The 11,553-nt window shown below is 60.1% G+C and overlaps 1 protein-coding gene across 1 annotated transcript; it reads right to left on the reverse strand.

The window, feature by feature from the left end:
• Window positions 1–1,208: 1,208 nt before the first annotated feature.
• On the reverse strand, window positions 1,209–11,241 carry LOC110129395 (aldehyde dehydrogenase family 3 member B1-like). Its single transcript, XM_070457738.1, has 11 exons — window positions 10,289–11,241; window positions 10,048–10,203; window positions 7,613–7,775; window positions 6,914–7,024; window positions 6,609–6,729; window positions 6,299–6,384; window positions 6,124–6,205; window positions 5,477–5,863; window positions 4,224–4,390; window positions 3,560–3,659; window positions 1,209–3,303 (listed from the first exon to the last, which is right to left on the reverse strand). Exons 2-11 carry the CDS (start codon window positions 10,104–10,106, stop codon window positions 3,119–3,121), a joined length of 1,461 nt encoding a protein of 486 aa, XP_070313839.1. The 5' UTR covers window positions 10,107–10,203; window positions 10,289–11,241; the 3' UTR covers window positions 1,209–3,118.
• Between the last annotated feature and the right edge of the window lie 312 nt (window positions 11,242–11,553).

Genomic DNA, 11,553 nt, shown 5'->3' on the forward strand with positions numbered 1-11,553 from the left:
GTGCCTACTGGGCGCCCATGCTGGGGCCCTGAGGCTGGGTCTCCCCCGGGCGGCTGGTCCCAGGCCTTCTTTACGACCAGCCCTTGTCCTCCCAGGAGGTCTCGGCCTGGCTCCAGAGCCAGGCCCAGCAGCCGGGGCTCCCTCCGGGCCAGCCCTTTCTGCAGCGCCCAGCTCACACGCTTCCTGCTGTTCCACCCTCCATCCAGACAGCGGGGCCTGTGGGGACTGTCAGGCTGCTCCGTAGGGTAGCTGGCGGGGGTGGACAGGGTTGAAGTGTGAGGCTGGGTCACCCAGGGGGGCGGGGGCCCCTGCTAGCGCCCTCCAGGGGTCTGGAGCCTCGGCAAAGGGAGGGCAGAGACCTCCATTAGGTGCTGAGTCCTGCCCCAAGGCCACGGACACGGAGCCCAGAAACGAGGTCAGCTCCGGACCCGACAGGTCCCCTTTGTTGCCCAAAGCCCCCCTACCCCTGCCCAGCATCACTAATAGGCTTCCTGACCCCAAATTAGGCTAGAATGTGCACCCCAGCAGTCCCTCTCTACGCCCTAACCAATCACCTAACCTTCTAGCAGGAATTTTGTCTTGAGGCCATAAAATTGGCGACTAACACGAGAAAACTTTCGACTCTCCCTGGTCTGTCAGGAGGTCAGCGGGCTGCATTTGCAGTGCCCTCATTATCTCTGTTCCCTGCTCTTCATAAATTCAGCCCCTTCTGCAATGCTCTGTGCCTGGAAATTCTTTTCCAACCCACACTCGGGTTGCCGCAGCGTTAGGGTCCCGGTCAAGGGCCCTGGAGACCCGCAGAGGAAGCACAGCTCTCACTCCCGCTGCGCTGTGGGGCCGGGACCAGGGCTCCAGGAGGCTCAGCGACTTGGTGAAGCGAGCAGGTGGGTGAGCGTGTCTGCCCGCCTGAGGGTCCCTGTTCCCTGCTTCTCCCAGGGTGGGGGCCTCAGGGACCCACTTTATGAGTCAGAAGCCACAGACTTTGTTTGAGGGGCCCGCCCAGGCCGCTGGGCCTCCTGGGAAGGAAGGAGGGCCTGATCAGCAGCCCCCAGCTATGGAGGGCAGTTTCTGGAGGCCCGAATGCTTCCTGTCAGGAGGTGGGGGGCCCCCTGCTCTGGGGAGGACAGCATTAGGGGGTCCTGGAAAGTTCAGTTCCCCTGGCTGAGGTCCAGCTTCCGTGTTTCAGAAGGTGTGTTTGTATATACATATATTTTTAAATATTAATTTATTTTTGATATTGAAGGATAGTTGAGAGGGCCTTTAGACAGCAAGGAGATCAAACCAGTCAATCCTCAAGGAAATCCATCCTGACTGTTCATTGGAAGAACTGATGCTGAAGCTGAAGCTCCAATACTTTAGCCACCTGATGCAAAGAGTCAACTCACTGGAAAAGACCCTGGTGCTGGGAAAGATTGAGGGCAGGAGGAGCAGGGGGTGACAGGGGATGAGACGGTTGGATGGCATCACCGACTCGATGGATATGAGATTGAGCAAGCTCTGGGAAATGGTGAAGGACCCACAAGCCTCGTGTGCTGCAGTCCATGGGGTCGCAGAGTCAGACACAACTTAGTGACCGAACAACAACAGGGTTGAATCACAATGTTGTGTTTTATGTATATATATTTCAAATAATTTCCATTACTGTTTGTCACAAGATATTGAATATAGTTCCCTGGACTATATAGTAGGACCTTGTGGTTTATTTTATATATAATAGTGTGTATATGTTAACCCCATACGCCGAATGGATCCCTCTCCCACTTCCCTTTTGGCAACCATTAATTTGTTTACTACCTCTGTGAACCTGCTTCTGTTTTGTAAATAAGTTCATTTGTACTATTTTTGTGGTTCCACATGTAAGTGAGAGTGTGTAGCATTTGTCTTGGTCTGACTTACTTCACTTAGTATTAGTGAATATTAGTATTAGTATTAGTCTAGGTATTTCATACTTTTTATGGCTGAGCAGTATTTCATTGTGTATATATGTACCACATCTTCTTTATCCATTCACCTGTTGTTGGACATCTAGGATGCTTCCATGTTTTGGCTATTGTAAATAGTGCTGCCATGAATATTGGGGTGTATGTATCTTTTTGAATTAGTCTTCTCCAGATATATGCCCACTAGTGGGACCGCTGGTTCATACAGTTTCTCTAGTTTTAGTTCTTCTAAGGAACTGTTTTTCATAGTAACTGCACCAATTTATATTCCCACAAAAAAGTGTAGGGGAGTTCCCTTTTCTCCACACCCTCAGAAGGTATTCATAGATGGAAGGGCATCAGGAAACTGGCACAAGAGCCCCCAGAAACAGCAGCCTTCAGCCCCAGCTGAGTGTGCAAGTGTGTGTGAGCACTGATGTCTGCCTGTCTGAGGATCTGTGTGTTCACATCTGTGCTATGTCTACCAACATGTGTGCATGCCACAGCGGTGAGAACAGTCTGGAGATGGGCCGGCTGAGTTGCCCCTCTGAGCCCCAGGAAGTAGAGGGACCCCCAGGTCCCACTGGCTCCGATACCCGCTCCCCGACAGGCTGTGTGACCTGGGGAGTCGGTGCCCTCCCTGGGCCTTGGCTCCTGCCTGTGAGATGGGAGTGAGGCTCCCTCCTGGGTCGGGGCAGCTGAGAGGAGTGAGGGGCGAGGGGGCAGGTGCAAGCTTGGAGGACAGACACGGGCACAGCAGACCCTGGCCTGGAGGGCAGAGACGTCTCCAAAGGCCCACGTTCTTCACTGCAGTTGGGGAAACTGAGACCCAGACAAACCCAGCTTCCCAAACCAGGTATGGCTGGAGCTGTTAGAAATCACTGTACTTCGGGAGCCTAATTATAGATCTGATGTGAGAGAGGCCTTCCTAACCACCAGGGCTGCTCAACCTAGGGGGTGAGCTCTCTGTCACCAGACATGTTCAAGCAGAGGGTCAACAAATCTGTCAGAAAGCTGCAGAGGGGACTCTGGACCGGTGGCCCAGAGGCCTGTCCAGCTGGGCGTCTGTTCAGACAAAGCCCCAAGGGCAGGACCTTTCTTTTCCTGGACAGGACGCCTGTCTTTTGGGGTCCACTGAGCACCCAGGCAGCAGCAGGACAGAGGGGTCGTGGACAGAGACCTGGAGGCGGGCAGGGTGTTCACAGCAGGTTGCAGCTGTGGCTGCCCAAGGCCCAGGTGAGCAGCTTCTGTCTGCAGTCAGAATAGGGTGGGTAGCGGATGTTCTTCAGCATCTCCAGGCCCGAGTGGGAGAGCAGGCAGGCGCGGTGGTGGGAGAAGGTGTCGAAGGAGAACTTACCGTGGTACCTTCCCATCCCACTTTTGCCTGCAGGGGCACGGAAGTGAGGGTCTGAGGCCAGGCCAAGGAGCCTGCCACCAGTAGCAGCAGCCCACTGCCCAGCAGGGAGCCCAGGCCATGCTATGAGCCCTTTTGCACAGGGAAACTGAGGCCCTGAGAGACCAGGGGCCTGGATCGAGGTTGAACCATGAGTGAAGGCCAAACTGAACCTTTCTGGGTCTGGAGTGCCCACTTGGGCTTCCCTGGGAGTTGGGGCTGGAGGGTGAAGGAGGGCAGGGCTCACCGACTCCCGAGAATGGCAGGGAGGTAAGAGTCAGGTAGGTGAAGCCTTCATTCCCTGCAAAGTTGCCGCTGCTGGTCCTGTCCAGCATCTGGTTCACCACCTGGTGGGAGGGGGAGGCCAGGGTCAGGGGTGGAGCATGGGCTCCTCATTCCACAGTGAGCAGAGGCGCCTCCCGGGTCTCCATCCTCTGCTGAGTGAGCGGCGCCCCTCTGAGTTCACGAAGAGGAGCCCGCAGGAGCCGGAAGGGCCAGCCGCCGCAGCAGACAGGCAGCCAGCCTGGCTCGGCCTGCAGGGTCCCACCTTTGTTCTGCCCCATCCCACTTCGGGGGCTCTGAACACCCATACAGAACTTTTGCACGACTTAAGAAAAGAGGGGTGTTTGGGGCAGGGCAGATAGAAAGGGCACCTCCTCGTCTGAGTGAGGCTGACCCGGCCAGGGCAGGCAGCTGGCCACCCACCCGTTGGTAGGTTCTTGGTGCTGCTCCCAACCCCATCGCCGTCTCAGCTGGACACCTGTGCTGAGGGAGCCGTTGTCCAGTAACCTGGATTATAGTCACCCTGGAGTTGTCTGCTCCCTGACCCTTGTAAGTGGGTTGGGAAAAGGGAGGTGGCTAGTCTCACCCCTTTGGGCCCCTCTGTTGCCCCCGCCTGCGTCCAGCCCCACCTGGCTGCTCTTGGAGAAGACGTAGAGGGCCAGGGGCTTCTCCCGACGGTTGATGAAGTCGATGGCCTGGCCCAGGCTCCTCACGTTCACGATGGGCAGGATGGGCCCGAAGATCTCCTCCTGCATCACCGGCTCGGTCTCCTGCACGTCCACCAGCACCGTGGGGGCTGCCCGGGACAGGGGTCTGCTCAGCCCAGGGGCGGGGCCTCTGGCGGGCGGGGCCTCGGTAGGTGGGGCCTCTGGTGGGCAGGGCCTCCGCGCGGCCTCCGGTAGCTGGGGCCTCTGGCGGGCGGGGCCTCGGTAGGCGGGGCCTCCGGTGGGCGGGCCCGCGGGAATGTCAGGGCCCAGGATCCCGGATGTCCCAGGGACGGTAGTCTCCCCACAGCCCCCCGGAAGTGACCACGAGGGGCTCCCCAGCCTGACTGGGGCCCATGGGTCCCAGAGAACCACCCAGCCTTGGTCTCACAGTCAAGAGGATGACCCGATCTTAGACTCCGGAGTCTGAGGCCCCAGGTCCCAGCCTGTTAGACCATCCGAACCGTTTGGCCCAGGAGACCGGGGTTATTTGTTCACAGCAGAGCGGACGCTCAGGACGGGCTTTGGGAGCTGCGAACCGGAATCATGGGCACGTAGCACCTGGGGTCGTGTGGCCCGTGGAGCAGCGGGTCGTGGGGCTGAAGTTGGGAAGCTGAACCTAGAACTCTGGGATCTGAGCTTGGAAACCTAAATAATCCTAAAGGAAATCAGTCCTGCATATTCATCAGAAGGACTGATGCTGAAGCTGAAACTCCAATTCTATGGCCACCTGATGCAAAGAACTGACTCATTGGAAAACACCCTGATGTTGGGAAATGTTGAAGGTAGAAGGGGACGACAGAGGATGAAATGGTTGGATGACATCACCGACTCGATGGACATGAGTTTGAGCAAGCTCCGGGAGTAGGTGAGGGACAGGGAGGCTTGGCGTGCTGCAGTCCATGGGTTCGCAAAGAGTCAGTCACGACTGAGCAACTGAACTGAACCGAGCTTGGAGAACTTGGGCCAGAGTGTGGAGTTGTGGGGTCGCGGGCTCAGACCCCGGCAACAGGGAACACCAGTGTCACGAAGTCGAGGCACCAGGCTGGGCTGTAGCGGTGGGGTCGGGGGAGCCTCAGAGCCCAGACTCGGGGCCCAGCTGTGGTCTCCAGCGTGGAGGGGCCTTCGCTGGGGGTGGGGGGTGGGTGGGGCACAGTGGCAGGGAGGGCGGGGCTCACCGATGTAGAGATCACTTTCGTCACTCTGGCCGCCGATGACCACGCGACCGCAGCTCAGCAGGTCCCGGAGCCGCTGGAAATGCTTCTCGTTGATGATGCGGCCCAAGTCCGGGGAGCTCTGGGGGTCGTCGCCATAGAAACGGGTGATGGCACTCTGCAGGGCGGGCACCAGCCGCGCCTGCATCTCGGGGCTGCACAGGACGTAGTCGGGGGCCACGCAGGTCTGGCCGGCATTGAAACAGCGGAAGAAGGCCACCCGGTTGGCCACGGTCTGGGGGTCGCAGTTGTCATCCACGTAGCAGGGGTTCTTGCCTCCCAGCTCCAGCGTGACGGGCGTCAGGTGCTTGGCGGCGGCAGCCATGACGATCTTGCCAACTCGAGGGCTCCCTGGGAACATGGGATTTGACTCAACTGCTCTTGGCCGGATGGTTCAGGCACCACCTTCCTGGCCCCATCCTGGCTCACCCACTGGGATCTGCCCCCGCCCTGCTGCCCCAGGACCCCACCCTTCCAGGCCCACCTGCCCCAAATGATTGCCATCAGGGAGGCTGCACACTGCTGGCCACCGCCTCCTCCCTCCCCCGCCTTCTCCAGCCTCTTTTCCAACATCCTTCTTTCCCCAGGACACCAACTGGGGCCACCCTCACCCGTGAAGAAAATGTAGTCGAACTCATGCTCCAGCAGCTTTCCCGTCTTCTCGGGCCCGCCTAGCACCACGGCAAAGCAGCTCTGCAAGGGGGCGGGAGGGATGGACGGCTCAGGGGACCCTGCAGGACCTTGCACTGGTGGGAGTGGAAGTGTGGGACACAGGCTCACCCTCACCTGGTCCAGGTACCGGGGCAGCACCTCGGCCAGGACCCTCTCAGCGCACTTGCTCATCTCCGAGGGCTTCAGCACCACGCAGTTCCCTGTGGGGCGGGGCGGGGCGGGGCCGCGTGTAGTCACGCCCCGTCTCCACTGGGTCCTCACACACCCAGTGCAGCTGAGAGAAGTGCCCTATTGGCCCGGAGGATGGTGGCCAGACAGGAGCCAGGCCTTCTCAGGCACTTGGTGCCAGCTCCCCTCTCCTTCCTGGCTCTGGGGGCGGCTGGGAGGACAGGCAGGGGGCGTGAGGGCGGAGGCGTCCTCTCACCTGCAGCGAGGGCGCCCACCAGCGGCACCAGGCTCAGGTTCAGGGGGTAGTTCCAGGGAGTCAGGATGAGCACCAGGCCGAAGGGCTCCTTTCGGATGAAGGCCGAGTCCAGCTGCGTGACCTGGGGTGTGGGACGGACAGTGAGGCTTCACTAAGGATCACCCCAAAGCCCACCCCTCATAGCCCTCGACCTGCCCGTGCAGTGGAGTCCCCTCAAGGAGACCGCGGTCCCGAGAAAGTCAGTGACTCGCCCAGGGCCTGGGCCTGGCCGCCCTGGAGTTGTCCTGCCTGGCCAGAGGTCTCACCAGGTTCTTGGCCACTGGCTCGTCCTTCATCCAGGTGTGCAGGCTCCTGAGAGCCAAGTCAACCTCGTTCTGGCAGATGATGAGCTCCGAAATGTCCGAATGAAAGGCTGCCTGTGGTGGAGGTGGGATTTGGTGGTCAGGCCTGGGCAGGGTGGGGAGGGGAGCAGATCTAGCACTGGAGGTCCCCAAGAGTCCTCAGGGTGGACACGGAGACAGTCTCCAGAGTGAGAACAGCCAGCCCCTGGGAACTGTAGTGAGAAGCATGGGTCCTGGGCTCTGCTGCTTTCTGGCTGTGGGACCTTGGGCAAGTGACTTAACTCCCACGTGCCTCACTTTCCCCGTCTGTGACATGGGACAGCAGTCAGACCTGCCTCACAGATTTACTGAGTTGACGTAGAGCAGCTAGCAGCCCAGGGAAGGGTCTGCTGAACCACAGGACTGAGCTGAGGATGCAGCTGGCTCCAGCCCCCACCCCTGCTTGCCCCCACCCACTCCTGCCTTCCCCACCCCTGCTCCTCTCCCTACCCCTGCCCTCCTCCCCTCACCCCTGCCCTCCCTCACCTACTCTTATCCTCCTCCCTGCCCACCCTGCTCCCCTCACCCACCTCTGCCCTCCTCCCCCCACACCTGCCCTCCTCCCCCACCCCTGCTCCCCTCCCCACCCCTGCCCTCCCCCCCTGCCCTCCGCCCCCCACCCACCTTGTGCAGGTCCCGAGCCAGCGTCTCCTGCAGAAGCTGCTTGTTCTCTCGCAGGAAGCGGCTCAGGCCGTTCAGCTGGGCGGCCCGGAACTCTGCTGACCGTGTGCGCCCCGAGCTGAAGGCCTCCCGCAGCCGCTGCAGGGTGTCCGTGAAGGGGTCCATCCTGCTGGGCGGGGGCAGCATGGGTCGGGGTGCCCCCACCTCCACCACCCCTCCACAGCCCTTGTTCACACCCACGTGGGCCCACGGACACCCCCCACAGGGCCTCGAGGGGTTCTTTGCCTCAGAGACCACAGAACTTTGCAGTAGCAGATGGGGCAACTTAGGCTGGGGTGTGCCGCAGGGCCCCAGAGCAAGGGACGGCTCCCTGTGCTCTGGGGAGGTGGTTCTGGAACAAGGAGCAATGGGGTGGGCGGGGCATCCGGGGAGGCACAGCTGACAGCCTGGAGCCTGGAGCCCATCTGGACTCAGTTTGACACCCAAGGGAACCCCGGCGGGGCTGGAGGGGAGGGGGATGGGGCATGGGGGTGGGAAGAAGGAGCCCAGGAGGGACTCTGGGGGGAAATACCTGGACTTTGAGCAAGAAAGGGCTCTGAGCACCCCAACCAGGGCCCCAGAGCCATACCATCGCCTGTGCCTCCAGATCTCTGTCTATCTGAGTGTCTCTGCGTCTTTCTGTGTCTCTGTGTCTGTCTGTGTCTCCCTTTCTCTGTGTGCTGATGTGAGCCAGCAGCGTCTCACAGGCCTGAGCCCAGGACCTCTGCCTCAGAGCACTGAGCATGGAGTGAGGCAGGTCTCAGCGTCCCCACTGGGCACCCTGTACCTCCGCACCCCCCGCCGAGCCTCAGTCTCCTCACTGGGAAGTGGGGACAGACGTCTCCGTGGGCGTGCACAGCACAGGCCTGGCCAGCCTCAGTGGGGCCTGGCCACTGTGCTTACTGTTCATAGAGACCGTAAGGCCGGGCGAGATCTGGTGCACTGCTCAGGGGGCCTCCAAGCTGAGGAGCACGGGGGGGAAGCTGGGCACATTCCCAGGCAACACCTGGTGCCAGGCAGAGCAGGGATCTGGCCCCAAGACTCTTACCCTCCACTCCCTCCTGCTGGGTTGTGTCTAGCCTTGGGCAAGTGCCTCCAGGTCATAGGCCTGCCCTGGGGACACCAGGGACATGGAAGTCCTGCTGGGTGGGAAGGGGAAGGCTGGCTATGTGGGTGAGGCCCCTCAGCAGGTGGGCAGTGAGAGCTCAGCTCTTAGGGGGAACTCAGGACCTGCCTGCTCCCACCTGTGGTTGGCCAGGCAGGTATCCTGGCCCTTTCTTGGGCTGGAAGGGGACACAAGGTGTGCCCTCCCATAGCCAGGCCCAGGGTGGTCCCACCTAGACCCCAGCCCCTTGTCCCAGATGGCAGAGGGGCAGAGGGAGATCAGGAAGTCCCCGCCCAGGCCCAGGCTCAGCGCCAAGACCAACCAGGGCCATTTCCTCCTGAGTGCTTCCCGGAGTGGCTGGGGCTGCGGGCCTCCTCTGGCCACCGGCCCTGCCCACCCTTGGTCCCGGGTGGCCAGGAGCACCCTTAGGCCTTCAAGTTCTAGGGCTGCCCCAGAGGCGCCAGCATCACCCGTCCCACCCAGCTTTACCTGCTGGAGTTCTGGTGGTGCCTGGTCCCACTGGCCCTGCCCTGGCTTTGTCCATGGCTCTCTAGAGCCTCTCTAGGGCTGAATGCCTCCAGAATGCATCAAAGCCCAGGGAACACATCCTCAGGCCACCCCCACCATTGCCCAATCAATGAGGAGGTGGGGCACTGGGTGGGGCTGAGGTCAGCCCACCCATCATTTGCCCTCCAAACGATGGGGTCTACACAGCAGCTTCAGCCCCGGGTCCTGTGACCCTGCAGTCCCTCCCCCACTGGCACTGAAGTGTGCTAGTTTTACCACTGGATCCCCAGGTAAGTCCCACCCTGTGCTTTTTATTGACTTCTCAACAACATCTTTCTGTAGCTTCCAAATTTTCTACCATGAGAATGCAACATGTCCAGAATCAGAAATGAACAGTGAGTGTTGTTTTTGCAAGGAGCTGCTCCCTTCCCCTGTCCCAACTCCCCCAGCACTTCCTGAGCACAGCCCAGGTCACACCTGGCCGGCCCCTGTCTATCCACCTCTTACCCCAGCCTGGGGAGCCTCCACCCCCCCCAACCCCCCACCGGGCCAGGCCAGTCCAGGGGGGCTGCAGGTTTTCTGAGAGTGTTCCCAGGCGTCACAGGGGTTGGAGGTGGGGGCGGGGAGCGTGGGGCAGGGCAACACCACCTCCCTGCTCTGAGCCAGGCCCCAGGCCCCCGGACCCCCAGCCCTGGGAGCCCACGGAGTCAGGATCCCACTTCTCTTCCCCACTCCCCCACCCTGTGCTGCTGGCTCGCCCCCTCCCCCACAACCCAACCCCACGTACCCTGGTGTGGACTCCAACTCTGGATCGTTTACCGAGCCTGGGCCTTTTATGCCTGACATTCTGCCTCCAGATGTACGCTCTCACTCCGCCTCGTCAGGCTGCCTGCGCAGCCCCCCACTGGAAGCCCTGCGCCCACGTCTGGCAGTGGAGAGGTACCTGGGTGACAAATCACCAAGCCTAAGCTCCAGTTGGCCTGGCCTCCTGCTGATTCACACATAAGCACATCCTGCAGCTGCCTCACCTGGCACAGCTAGTCCCTGGAACAGGTCTGGCAACTCCAGGTGACTCCAGGTGATACTGTGATTGCTGGGAAGGACAGGCAGAAAGTTACAGGATAAGGAGAAAGGTTGTTGTTCAGTTGCTAAGTCACTAAGTGTCCAGCTCTTGCGACCCCATGGACTGCAACTCCCAGGCTCCTCTGTCCTTCACTATCCCCTGGAGATTGCTCAAACTCATGTCCATTGAGTCTGTGACGCCACCCAACCATTTCATCCTCTGTCATCCCCTTCTCTTCCTGCCCTCAGTCTCTCCCAGCATCAGGTCTTTTCGGATAAGTCGCCTCTTTGCATCAGGTGACCAAAGTATTGGAGCTTCAGCATCAGTCCTTCCAGTGAATATTCAGGGTTGACTTCCTTTAGGATTGACTGGTTTGATCTCCTTGCGGTCCAAGGGCCTCTCAAGGGTCTTCTCCAGTACCACAGTTTGAAAGCATCAGTACTTTGTCAGTGGGACCCTGGCAGCCTCCTCCAGGATGCCCTCAGCCAGGAGGGCAGTCACCCAGGTCCCCGCACCAGATCCTCGTGTCTGTGCCTTCATTCCTACCCCACAGGGCTCCTTCATTTGCGTTGTCCTCATGTGCCCGACTGGCATCCTCAGAGCAGAGGAAGGGACCTTGGCAGCTGCAGAGAGAGGGTGGATGGGCCAGGGGCCCCTGTGGCCATAGGCTGTCACATCGTGTTCCTTCTTCCCCTTATTCTCCTGTTCACTGTGGGGCCCTAGGCAGGTTACTTGGGCTTGCCTGGTGGCTCAGGCGGTAAAGATTCCCCCTGCAAAGCGGGAGGCCTGTGTTTGATCCCTGGGTGGGAAAGAGCCCCTGGAGAAGGGCATGGCAGCCCACTCCAGTGTTCCTGCCTGGAGAATCCCGAGGACAGAGGAGCCTGGCGGGCTACAGTCCACAGGGTCAGAAAGACACAATGGAGCGACTAAACACATAGCACAGGCAAGTTGCTTAACCTCCTGAGCTTCCCTGAGGCATCAACTGCAATTAGAGGACCTCAGGACCAGATGAAGGAATAGCTATAGATGCCACGCCTCCTGACGAGAAATCAGTGCTCATAAGCATTGGCTCCTGACGTTTCCCCCAGTCTTTCTAGAGCACCTGCTAGGCTCTGGGAAGCAGAAGAATGCACTCAGGCCCCACTGCTAATCCCTCCTGTGTGGTGTGCCCCGTCTGCCCTCCACCCCCAAGAGTGTCCCAAGAGATCAGGATCACCCGATGGCCAAGGG

This window comes from Odocoileus virginianus, chromosome 28, assembly GCF_023699985.2.
Source record: "Odocoileus virginianus isolate 20LAN1187 ecotype Illinois chromosome 28, Ovbor_1.2, whole genome shotgun sequence".
Classification (NCBI taxonomy): domain Eukaryota; kingdom Metazoa; phylum Chordata; class Mammalia; order Artiodactyla; family Cervidae; genus Odocoileus; species Odocoileus virginianus.